At 34.7% G+C, this 12,968-nt stretch overlaps 1 protein-coding gene across 1 annotated transcript; it reads left to right on the top strand.

The window, feature by feature from the left end:
- Positions 1–2,423: 2,423 nt before the first annotated feature.
- LOC126095370 (uncharacterized) lies at positions 2,424–12,712 on the top strand. Its single transcript, XM_049910176.1, has 4 exons — positions 2,424–2,649; positions 8,659–8,714; positions 11,617–11,731; positions 12,633–12,712. The coding sequence occupies exons 1-4, from the start codon at positions 2,424–2,426 to the stop codon at positions 12,710–12,712; spliced, it is 477 nt and encodes a 158-aa protein (XP_049766133.1).
- Positions 12,713–12,968: the final 256 nt, after the last annotated feature.

The raw sequence follows: 12,968 nt of genomic DNA, 5'->3' as shown, positions 1-12,968 counted from the left end.
TCAGTTTTTCCATTCATCTGTAAAGAATTCACATTAGTGTTTTGCAGCTGTGACTTATTAAACTGATAGTTCAGTAATTTTCACATCTGTCAACACCTGCCTTCTTTGGGATTGGAATTATTACATTCTTCTTGAAGTCAGAGGGTATTTCACCTGTCTCATACATCTTGCTCACCAGATGGTAGAGTTTTGTCAGGACTGGCTCTCCCAAGGCTGTCAGCAGTTCTAATGGAATGTTGTCTACTCCTGGGGCCTTGTTTCGACTTAGGTCTTTCAGTGCTCTGTCAAACTCTTCATGCAGTATCATATCTCCCATTTCATCTTCATCTACATACTCTTCCATTTCCGTAATATTGTCCTCAAGAACATCGTCCCTGTATAGACCCTCTATATACTCCTTCCACCTTTCTGCTTTCCCTTCTTTGCTTAGAACTGGGTTTCCATCTGAGCTCTTGATATTCATGCAAGTGGTTCTCATTTCTCCAAAGGTGTCTTTAATTTTCCTGTAGGCATTATCTATCTTACCCCTAGTGACATAAGCCTCTACATCCTTAGATTTGTGCTCAAGCCAACCCTGCTTAGCCATTTTGCACTTCATGTCGATCTCAATTTTGAGACATTTGTATTCCTTTTTGCCTGCTTCACTTACTGCATTTTTGTATTTTCTCCTTTCATCAATTAAATTCAGTATCTCTTCTGTTACCCAAGGATTTCTACTAGCCCTCATCTTTTTACCTATTAGATCCTCTGCTGCCTTCACTACTTCATCTCTCAAAGCTACCCATTCTTCTTCTACTGTATTCCTTTCCCCCATTCCTGTCAATTGTTCCCTTATGCTCTCCCTGAAACTCTGTACAACCTCTGGTTCTTTCAGTTTATCCAGGTCCCATCTCCTTAAATGCCCACCCTTTTGCAGTTTCTTCAGTTTTAATCTACAGTTCATAACCAATAGATTGTGGTCAGAGTCCACATGTGCCCCTGGAAATGTCTTACAATTTAAACCCTGGTTCCTAAATCTATGTCTTACCATTATATAATCTATCTGAAACCTGCTAGTATCTCCAGGGTTCTTCCATGTATACAACCTTCTTTCATGATTCTTGAACCAAGTGTTAGCTATGATTAAGTTATGCTCTGTGCAAAATTCTACCAATCGGCTTTCTCTTTCATTTCTTAGCCTCAATCCATTATTACTTTACATATGAAATATTCTCTTATAGATTACTAAAAATGAATTTCTTTGAATTTTCCCAAAATAATGATTCAAGTTTTACTTTTATTTAAGTACTAAAGCTGTTTGTGCAAGAATGAAAATATTATTGTCCATCGAACTTAGCAAACATTTTCACGCTGCAGTGGATTTTTGTTTACTGGATATACCCCAACTAGCTTCGAAGCATAAGACTATCTTTACTATATGAAAATGTTTTCTTTTTTATATTGCCTAGCTCTCATGAAAATTATCCAGTTTTAAATACACTTTACAATATGTTCAGAATTTATCACTTTTTTGAATGAAAATTTACAATTTACAAAAGCTGCAGCTTGTATCCACCTGTGAATGTACAAGATAAAATCTACTATCTCTTTTTATTCTGCATCTGGAATGCTGTGAAAAGAAACACTTTATTATTTTTGTTCACCTCTACCTGTACCCTTTTTAGGATGTGGTTGTTTAGCAATCGCATATTGAAATCTGCCGCTGCTGCAGACTGCTCGCTCGCGACCCAGCTCCGCACTGCCAGCGATATCCAATAAAATGCTGAAATTTCTTAAATAAAATGGGTAATGTCCAGTGCGAACTTTGCAGTAATTGTGACAAACAGATTTTACTAGATAAATATATTTTAACAGAAACAGTTAAAATCTTTACACACCTTTTACAATACCAGCTACAAAAGGCGTCAATTGTCTACTTATTACAAATGAATACTACGTAAGAGCCTAATGCAACATCATGGGTTCTTCTCCCATTCAGTCCATGCAGAAGACGAGCGAATCTATTACAATATATTGCCTATTTATATCTTAACTAAATCTTCTACAGTCTTTGTCATTTCTTCTGTGGCAGTTTCCACATCCTCTGCCACACACAGTATTTCACACTCTTTGAATAATAATTTATAATAGCGAAATTCGTAATTATACTTTTCCTTGCAAAATTAAGTGTCCTTTTGAAATTCAATTAACAGAAATACATATAAATTATTTTTACAGTAAGTATTATACATCGAAATTTTTAAATTTCACTTTGGATGTGTGCTGCCAGAGAACATTACAAGATGTTTAATACAGCTGCAAAAATGAAACACATGACTGGACATGCAATTTAAATGTTACAAAAAGCAGGCTTTTGACTGTTTTTCTTCCATGGTATTATTGAGAGAGTCCTCCTAGCAATCATTTCAAAATTTCAAGTTAAGATGTCTTGTGGTTGGGATGACATTTCACCTAGACTACTAAAAGTATGTAGAGGAGAATTAGTGAAGCCTTTGACACATTTAATAAATAACCCCCTCTACCATGGAGAATTCCCTGATCTTCTGAAAATCACTGAAATCCTGCCAGTCTATAAGCAGAGAAGAGAAACTGACATGGAAAACTATAGGCCAATATCATCAACTTCTGAGCTTGGAAACATTAGAGAAAGCAATATTAAATCAATTTGAGGGACATTTCATCAAACATAAGCTGTTTAACAATCTACAACATGGTTTTAGAAAAGGAAGGTATACTGTACAGCAATACCCATTTTTATACATGAAATATTAAATGAGCAAGATGAAGTAGACAAGGTAGCAGGTACCTCCCTGGAAGTGAGTAAAGCTTTTCATACTGTGCATAAACTGGAAGCATATGGATGAGAGGGGTAGCCTTACAACTACTTGCCTCCTATTTGAAAGACAGAAAACTGTGTGTCAAGCTAACTTATAATAGGAATGAACTGTTGGTAATAACCAAATCCACCTACAGGATACTTCAATGTGCTGTGCCCCAAGGAAGTACATTGGAGCCTTTTCTATTTCTTGTGTACATTAATGATTTAACTGAACCCCAAAACTGCAAGGTTGTAAGCTATACTGATGACACACCTTTTGTCAGCTGTGGGCATGATTTGCAAATTACTACAGACAGTAGTGAAAACAATTATAATTTTCTGACAAGTTATCTTACTGCAAATAAGCTGCTCATAAATAAAGAGAAGACAGTGACAATGCAATTTATGCTTAGTTACAGTCAGAACATAAATATAACTCTATTTACACCTGTATTGGCCTGTAGCTATGTAACAGACACAAACGTTTGGGTATAATTGTTGACAAACACCTGTCATGGAAAGAACATATAGACCATGTTTGTAAGAAAATCATTATGAATGTCTATCTGCTGAAAAGGGTCTCAGCCTTCCTGGATCATGATACCTTGAGACAAATATACTTTGGAGAGATACGTCCACATATTCAGTATGGTATTGAGATATAGAGTGGGGCACCAGCTGTCTATACAGACATGCTCTTCAGACTACAAAAAAGACAGTAAGAGTGGTAGCTAAGGTAAACAGGAGAGAGCCTTCCACAGGAATCTTCAGAAAACATAAAATACAAACCACCTAGTCTATGTACATCCTGCAAGCAATAATGTCTGTGAAAAAAATCCAGAACATAATGTAACAAACAGTAATGTATATATATACAATATGTGGGGAAGGGAAAACTTTCCCAGAATTGCAAGTAAAAAAAAAAAAAAAAAGATTGAGACTGTAGTCCACATACAACAGGAACCATCTTTTATAATAGACTTCCATCTGACCCCAATGTTATAACTTCAAGTTGAACAAATATATTACAAGGATGACGCAATACATGAAGTCACAGATCAAGTAAACAGAGTAAGACGTGTGTACACTGTATCTTTGAAAGATTGCCAAGTCACAACACCCAAGACAGCTAATTTAAATACTTTAAAGAATAAACTTAAACATTTATTAATAGGGAAAAGGTGTTATTCAGTAGAAGCTTTCAAGTTGTAATATCCCTTTGTAAAACAGTGTATATAGTGTAAGTTTGTTTCTGCTACATAAAAATGATAATTTCTGATCTTCACACACTATACCAATGTATGCATTTATATTTCAAGTTGTGAAGTATCTCAGTAAAACAGTGTATATAGCTTAAGTTTGTTTTTGTAGCAAAAAATGATAATTTCTGATCTTCACTTTTTACATCAATGTGTGCACTTACATATGTTAACTAAACCTTTGTATATGTGAACCAAAATCTATGACAATGTCAAAAAACTGATTGTTATATGGACAGCAAATAAACAAATAAATGAATAGCAGCAAGGGACAGTAAAGGACACCATGTGCACTCAGTGTGTATGCCTGGGGGCTTCATTCAGTGTAGAGTCTTATACTTCAAGGAAGCAAAAGAGAGGATGTTGCTATGGGTGGCCAGTGTCTTCTTTCTACAACACAGACTCACGCATGGATTAACATGGTTCTTTATTTACATGAATATTTACTTAACTAGAATAGAGTCCATGTTCAGTGGTACAAGCCTATCAGTAACAGTTCTCTTGAAGAAATTATCAGTAATCTTGCTATCACAAACTTTAATCACACTATAGTCACTAATCTGGTCATTATGTACTATCGTACCCTGTGATGTGAACTGAGCCCGCTCTGCAAATGTACTGACATATGCCAACTGGAATGAGTGGGCCAGTGTGTCAGTGAGCGAGTGAGGCCCTCCAGTCAACGGTGGCGGCCTAATTACATGCTGTTGAGAGGACATTGGTGGCGTGTTATTGTGGGTGTGTCTCTGGCCTCTCTCATGATAGGTGTACTTGACACTATGCCCACTTATCAATCTTCACACCTCATCTTTGCTGACCGGTGTGTTGGCGATAGCTTACGCCAGCATATTCAGCATGTTGAAGGGGCTATTCTGGCAACCACTGAGGGAACAGGGTGCAAGCAACTGCAGATTGTGCTGCATATTGGAACAAATGATGCTTATTGTCTGGGCTCTGAGGTCATGCTTGGGTCGTTCCAGTGACTGGCAGAGAAGGCTGAGTAGACAAGCCTTGCATTTGGAGTTTCAACAAAATTCACAATTTGCAGCATTGTCCCCAGAACTGATCGTGGTCCTTTGGTTTTGAAATGAGTGAAAGGACTGAACCAGAGACTTTGAAGTCTCAAGCTAGGCTGTGACTTTCTTGAGCTGCATCAAAGGGTTGAAAACTGTAAGGTCCCCCTAAATAGGGCAGGTGATTTGATTTGATTTGATTTATTTCGTGTTCCATAGGTCCAACTGTGTTGGATACACAAGGACGTGGAACAAGTCAGTTTTTTACAATTACAATCTGATAATCTTATAGCATATACAGAAATTTGAGTACATAATTATATAAAAATTTATACAGTAAATTCATTGGGCAGCAATACAGAAAAAGAAAATACATATTTTCTTAGAATAATTAAAACACTACAGAAAACAGATATGGAGCACACACAGTTACAGAGCTCAGGTTAAATAAAATTCATAGTGGCATTATGTCAACTTGTATTATATAGTATTAAAATATTACAATTTATTTAGTTAAAATTCATCTAGACTGTAAAAAGCTTTTTCTAGCAAAAATATTTTTAGAGCTTTCTTAAACTCACTATTGTTATGAATCTTTGTCTTTATTTCGGGAGGAAGAGCATTGAAGAGTTTTGTTCCAGTGTAGTGGACACCTTTTTGTGCCAAGCTCAAATTTCTGAGTTCACTGTGTATGTCATTCTTCATCCGTGTGTTATGCACATGATAATTACTGTTTGGTTGAAATATATCTATATTTTTACAAACAAAACACATGAGAGAAAAAAAATATTGGCATGTAGTTGTGTATATTTTAAGATTACGAAAACTATTTCTACAAGAGTCTCTTGGGCGCAATCCACATATAATTCTTAAAGCTCGCTTCTGTGCAATGAACACTTTCCTTGCTAATGGCTGGTTGCCCCAAAAAATAATTCCGTACTCAATGAGACAATGAAAATAGCCATAATATGCCACTTTTGCAGTGTTAGGTTCAACACATGTAGTGACAACCCGTAAAGCATAGGTAGCAGAGCTAAGCCTCTTACAGAGATCAATAATATGTGAAGACCAGTTCATTTTCTTGTCAATGTGCACTCCAAGAAATTTTGTTGTTTCCATTCTAACTATTGGTTGATTACCACATGTCACACTTATCTCTCTCTCTTTTTCTGTTTTTGTACAGAATTGAATAAAGCTGGTCTTACTGGAATTTAATGAGAGACCATTCACCTTGAACCAATTAACCATATCTGAGAGTATGTGATTAATGAGTTCCTCAAGAGTGTTGTCTGTTCTACTGCTCATAAAAATTGTGGTATCATCAGCAAATAATGTAAATTTACACGGCAGGCTTGTACATGATGGTAGATCGTTTATAAAAATCAGGAATAATAGTGGCCCAACAATTGAGCCCTGGGGCACTCCACATGTAATGGAACTCCATTCAGAATCTGAGGAAGTGTCACATACTCCACCCGAGCTATTCAACACAACTTTTTGTTTTCTGTCTTGGAGGTACGACTGTAGCCAATTGCCTGCAACACCACTTATTCCTACTAATTTTGCTTTTTGCAAGAGAATCTGGTGATCAACACAGTCAAACGCTTTGGATAAATCACAGAAGACACCAAGTGCTAGCATTTTTTCATTAAGAGTTTCTAGGACTTCATTTGCAAGTGCGTAGACTGCATCTTCTGTTGAACGGCCCTTTTGAAAGCCAAACTGGCTCTTACTGAGAACTCCGTTCTTCATGAGATGATCAGTAATTCTTAATGTATTAGCTTTTCTAGAATTTTGGAGAAAGCTGTCAACAAAGAGATAGGTCGATAGTTAGTTAGTTCAGCTTTATCACCCTTTTTGTACAGGGGCTTCACAATGGCATACTTAAGTCTACTGGGAACAACACCTTTCTGAAGGGAAGCATTGAAAATATGACAGAGAATGTCCCTTATCCACACACAAGAATATTTCAATAAATTACTAGATATATTATCAACCCCTGCAGAATTCTTACTTTTTAGAGACATGATGATTTTTTGAATTTCGTCTACAGTGACAGGATTAAAGTGCATTTCTGAAATTGTGTTTGAATATACGGCTCGACAAAGAGTTACAGCTTCATCAACATCGGGCTTGCAACCAATCTGTTGAGTTACTGATAGGAAGTGTTTATTAAAAATCTCAGCCACCGTTTTGGGGTTATCTACTAGGATACCTTCATATATGATATTATTTATATCTTCTTTACTTGTTGTATCTCTTCCTGTTTCTTTTTTTACAATGCTCCAAATTGCTTTTATTTTATTATTAGAATTATCTATTTTCTTCTCATAATAAAGGGCTTTTGATTTCTGTATTAGTTTCTTCAAAATTTTACAGTATATTCTATAGTGTTCCCATTTTTCTACATCTTTACAGAATCTTATTGCAGCATAAGTTTCCCTTTTGGTTTTACATGACTGTTTTATACCTTTTGTAATCCAAGGCTTGCTTACAGAATTGGAAGCCCTGTTTCTGACCCATTTCTTGGGAAATATTTCTTCAAAAAGAGCACAGAATTCATTTATAAAACAGTTAAATTTAGTATCAACATCATCATGGCTATATACTAAAGACGAATCCATTTGCTGCAACCTGTGGTTGAAAGTTCCTTTCGCCTCTTCATTAATTACTCTTATGAATTTCCATCAAGGAAATTCTTTTTTTAACAGATTAATGTCATAAATAGTGAGAATTTGTCCATCATGATCTGAAAGCCCACTTATAACCTGCCTGAAAATATAATTCTGATGTCTATTTACATCTAAAAAAATGTTGTCTATCATAGTTTGGCACTCAGATGTAACTCTTGTTGGGATGTTTATTACTGATGTCAGATTGTGTAAGGTCATCACAATCTCAAAGTCTATTTTATTCTTATTTTCTGTCAAAAAGTTTATATTGAAATCACCTAATACTACAATATCCTTCGCTTTTGAAAGTAACCATGACAGTAGGAGTTCCATTGAATGCAGAAAAGTTTTTATGTCACCTGAAGGAGCCCTGTAGACAGCCAACACTATTATTGGGTAGAATTTAGTTGTTATTTCTGTGGCACATGCCTCAAATTGTTGTTCCACACAATATTTCTTAATATCTATAGCTTTGTTTGCTACACTATCCTTAACATAAATTGCTACTCCACCTTTATCTTTACTTTCCCTACAGAAGTATGTTACTAAAGTATAACTTACTATAGATGGCAAGGCACATTTATCAGTAACATGGTGCTCAGTTAGGCACAAAATCTGGACATTATTTATACTGTCCTTTTCACTAATGTTAATAAGGAGTTGATCTGTTTTGTTTAAGAGGCCCCTTATGTTTTGATGAAAGAAAGAGATGCCTTCCTCTTGCTTTTTCATTCTATTAGTGCTGTTACCTGACTGAGAATCCATTGGAGTCTGCCTTGAGATAGGAGAGAGGAGACTCCTGACACTACCTACTGTTGTCCCTTCTTTTTCTTCAGGCCCACACATAAAAAATAATTGAGATGAGAAGGAGGCTCAGCATTTCTTCTGCCCAACAGCCTTTTATTTGTTGTTGTTGATGGGTGTGCACCACACATCAGAGGCTGCTGCTCAGGTAAGATTGACAGAAATGCCTCCCAAGGCGAGAGTATTAAAATCCTAATGGTAAATAACCAAAGCATTTGCAACTAAGTGCCAGAGTTTGAAGTGCTCATGAAAAGCAATGAAGCTCACATAACAATAGGTACAGAAAGCTAGTTGAAACCTGAAACTGACAGCAGTGAGATTCTTTGGGAAAATTTAAGTGTATATCAAAAGGATTTGCAAATGGGAAATGGAGATGGTGTATTTCTCGCAGTAGACAAGAAACTCAGATTCACTGAGGGAGAAATTGAAGCTGCACGTGAGATTGTTTGGGACAGATTTAGTATCAGGGGTGGACATAAAATGATAATTGCATCCTTTTATCACCCACCAAACTCATCTCATGATGTAACTGAAAACTTCAGACAAAACCTCAGTTCACTTGCATGATAATTCCACAACCACACTGTTGTCATCGGTGGAAACTTTAATCATCCAACAATTAACTGTGAAAATTATTGTTTTGTTTGTGGTGGGAATGATAAGACACCCTGTGAAACTTAACTAAATGCCTTCTCTGAAAACTATCTAGAACAGATAGGTAGGAACCCCTCTGATGATGGAAATATATTGGATCTAATGACAATAAATAGACCTGACGTTTTTGAGGATGTTGACATGAAACTGGATTCAGTTACCATGATGTGGTTGTGGCAACAATGACTACCAAAGTGCAAAGTGCAAAATTAAAACAAGCAGAAAGATATATATGTTCAGTAAACTTGATAAAAAATCAGTAGTGTCATATCTCAGTGAGGGGCGTGAAACTTTCAGCACAGGGCAGGAGCATGTAGAAGTTTAAAAGAATAGTTGACCATGCACTGCAGAGATATGTACCCAGTAGAACAGTCGGTAATGGAAGGGAATGTCCACTGTAAAGAAACTTATGAGGAACAGAGATTACTGCATAATAGGTGTGAAATGACATATAGGGCTATAGATAGAGAGATGCTGAATGAAACACAGTTGGCTGTCAAGAGAGCAATGTGTGGTGCTTTCAGTGACCACTGTAGCAGAATATTGTCAAGTGACTATTCACAGAATCCAAAGAAATTCTGGTCATATGTAAAGGCTGTTAGTGGCACTAATGTTAGTGTCCATGAGACTGGAGACAGGAACTGTAACTGAGGGTAGCAAAGCAAAAGCTGAAATGCTTAACTCCTTTTCAAGTATTCCTTTATGAAGGAAAACCAAGGAGAATTGCCCAGTTTAATCCTCCTACTACTAAAAAGATGAATGAAATAAGTATTAGTGTCAGTGGTGCTGAGAAACAGCTGAAATCATTAAAACTGAACAATGCTCCAGGCTCTGATGGAATCCTATCACATTCTATACTGAATCTGCGGCACAGTTAGCCTCTCTTCTAATTATAATCTATTATAGATCCCTCAAACAAAGAACTGTACCCAGTTCTTGGAAAAAGGTACATGTCACACATATATACAAGAAGGGTAGTATAAGTGATCCACAAAAGTACTGTCCATTATCCTTGACATCAATTTGATGTAGAATCTTAAAATATATTCTGGGCCCAAACATAATGAGGTATCTTCCACAGAATGACCTCCTCAATTCCAACCAGCACGGTTTTCAAAAACATTGATCATGTGATACACAGCGCACACTTTTCTCACATGACATTGAAAGCTTTGGATCAAGGCAAGCATGTAGATGTAGTACTTCTTCATTTCCGAAAAGTATTTGTCTCAGGCAACCATGTAGATGCAGTATTTCTTGATTTCTCAGAAGTACTTGACTCAATACTACACCTATGCTTACTGTTAGAAGTATGATCCTATAGGGTATAAAGTGAAATTTGTGACTGGATTGAGGACTTTTTGGAAGGGAGGACACAGCATGTTATTTTTAAGATTTTTGGATACGTTTAAGTTTATAGCTTCAAGTATTGCTAAATTGTTTTCGAATCTTATGGAAGAACAATTTAAAGAAACATCAAAATATTTCAAAAGTGAACAATTTGATTTAGTTATTAAAAAAGGAGAACAATTAAAAGGAACAAAATTACCAAACAAAGAAAGTTTTTATTAGGTTTATTTTTATATAAGACTTAATAAATCAAACACATCTAATTTTGAAAAAATTTGATATTAATAATTTACATGAATATACAAGATTATGTAAAAAATTTGATGTTTTAATATTGGCATATATTTTTGAAAATTTTTTATATCTTATAAACTTGATTCGGCTTGTTATTTTACTGCTCCAGGATTGTCTGGGGATTCTATGTTAAAAATGACTAAAACTGAACTAGATTTATTACTTGTTTTTATTTAATGAAAAAGGAATTCGAGGAGGAATTTCACAAAATAATAAAAGATATGCTAAACCAAATAATAAATACAGGAAAAATTTTAAACCAGAAAAACGATCAAATTACATTACATGTCTGTATGCAAATAAATTGCATGGTTGGGCAATGTCACAATCTTTACTATTTAAAAATTTTGAATAGTTAGATCTGGAAAATTGAGAAACTGAAAAAACTACTAGAAACATTAGATGATAATGAATGTGGTTATACTTTAGAGGACGATTTAAAATATCCAACTGGATTACATGACTTACACAAGAATTTACCATTAGCACTTGGAAGAGGAAATAAATCATTAACAACATCAAATAAATAGAAAAATATATTTTACATTATGGAGATCTTAAACAGTGTTTAAAACTTGGATTAAAATTAAGAAAAGTGCATAGAATCTTGTCATTCGAACAATCAGATTAATTGAAAAAACACATTGATTTTGATACAAAAATTAGAAAAAAATGAATTTGAAAAGGATTTTTATATACTAATGAATAACTTTGTTTTTTGTAAAATATTGGAAAATATTGGAAATTCACAGAATGTTAAAATGGTAACAAATCCTAAACATTACATGTATTATCTTTCCAAACCAAACTATGGACATTCTACTGTATTTTCAGAAAATCAATTAGCATTTAAAATGAAAAACAGCAGTAAAATTCAATCAACGAATTTTCATTGGAATGAGTATTTTAGATCACACAGGGAAAATATGTGGCAAATTGGCACGCACCGTATATCTGTTGTACAAGCTGAGGAGCAGTGTCAGTAAAGAACGTCTGTTGTATGCGTATTTTGCATTCTCCCATTCGCACCTGAGTTATGGAATAACATTACAGGGCAATTCTGTAGGCTCAAAATTAGTGTTTAAATGGCAAAAGAAAGTCATAAAGTGCATAGCAGGACGTAGCCCATATAAATCAGGTCGAGATTGTTTTGAGAAACTAAATATAATGACAGTGTCTGGCCTGTATATTTACAACTGCCTTGTCTTCGTTAAAGAGAATCTGAGTAAATTTTGCTTAAGGAGAACAGTTCATGACCATAACATAACAAGTGGGCATACAATTAATATGCCACATGCTAGGCTTGCAAAGACACATAACAGCTACAAATACCTTGTTCTTGTCTACCTCAACAAATTACCTGAAAATGCCTGCACAGTGCCAGTAAATAAATGTAAAACTAGTCTTTCGAGGTGGATCAAAAGTAAAATAACTATACATATGCCACACTGCACAACAATTTTATTATTGTTTCATGTACTTAATATTAATTATCTGTTTGATTATTTAGTTGTCATTCACTGAACAATGTAGTTCATTTATCTTGTAATTGATCTATTAGGAAATTTCTTGTTGTTATTTACATTTGCACAAATATGTATTGCATCCATACTGGATTATTATATTGTAATTAATAACATTTGTCATGTCAAAGTTTATACTATTATTATTGTTATTATTATTATTATGTAAACACTGACAACACCAATTTCATGTAAATATCCTCAACAGTGGAATAAAACACTTATATTTGTATTTGTGTTTGTAGATGTTTCAAAAATAAAAATGTGTGATTTTCGTTATATTGCAGACAAACCGAAGATTTTTATAAAGTCATTAAATAAATGATAAACGAATTTGACACAAGCCATTATTCAAAAGCTAATATTTATGAAATAGCAACCACAAACAAACATGAAAGTTTTAGGAAAAATGAAAGAAGAAAAGTGTGGAAAACTTATGTTAGAAAACGTTAGTTTATGATTGGAAATGTATGCTTAAGGAGTAGAAGACCGAGAATATAAAAAATCAAAAGGAATTAAAAAAATCTGTTGTAAGAAATAAAATACCTTTCAATGATTATAATAATTGTTTAGTAACAAAA

The sequence above is a fragment of the Schistocerca cancellata genome, chromosome 8 (assembly GCF_023864275.1).
Source record: "Schistocerca cancellata isolate TAMUIC-IGC-003103 chromosome 8, iqSchCanc2.1, whole genome shotgun sequence".
NCBI lineage: Eukaryota > Metazoa > Arthropoda > Insecta > Orthoptera > Acrididae > Schistocerca > Schistocerca cancellata.
The sequence above is the reverse complement of the archived record's forward strand: the minus strand, read 5'-3'. Positions and strand labels throughout refer to the sequence as shown.

Excerpts from the sequence above, each read along its gene's own strand:
- LOC126095370 (XM_049910176.1), top strand. The coding sequence starts at position 2,424 with ATGTCTTGTGGTTGGGATGACATTTCACCTAGACTACTAAAAGTATGT. Across the intron at positions 2,650-8,658 it reads GCTTGGAAACATTAGAGAAA|CCTTTTATTTGTTGTTGTTG; the intron begins GCAATATTAAAT and ends TCTGCCCAACAG. Across the intron at positions 8,715-11,616 it reads CATCAGAGGCTGCTGCTCAG|AATGTTAAAATGGTAACAAA; the intron begins GTAAGATTGACA and ends GGAAATTCACAG.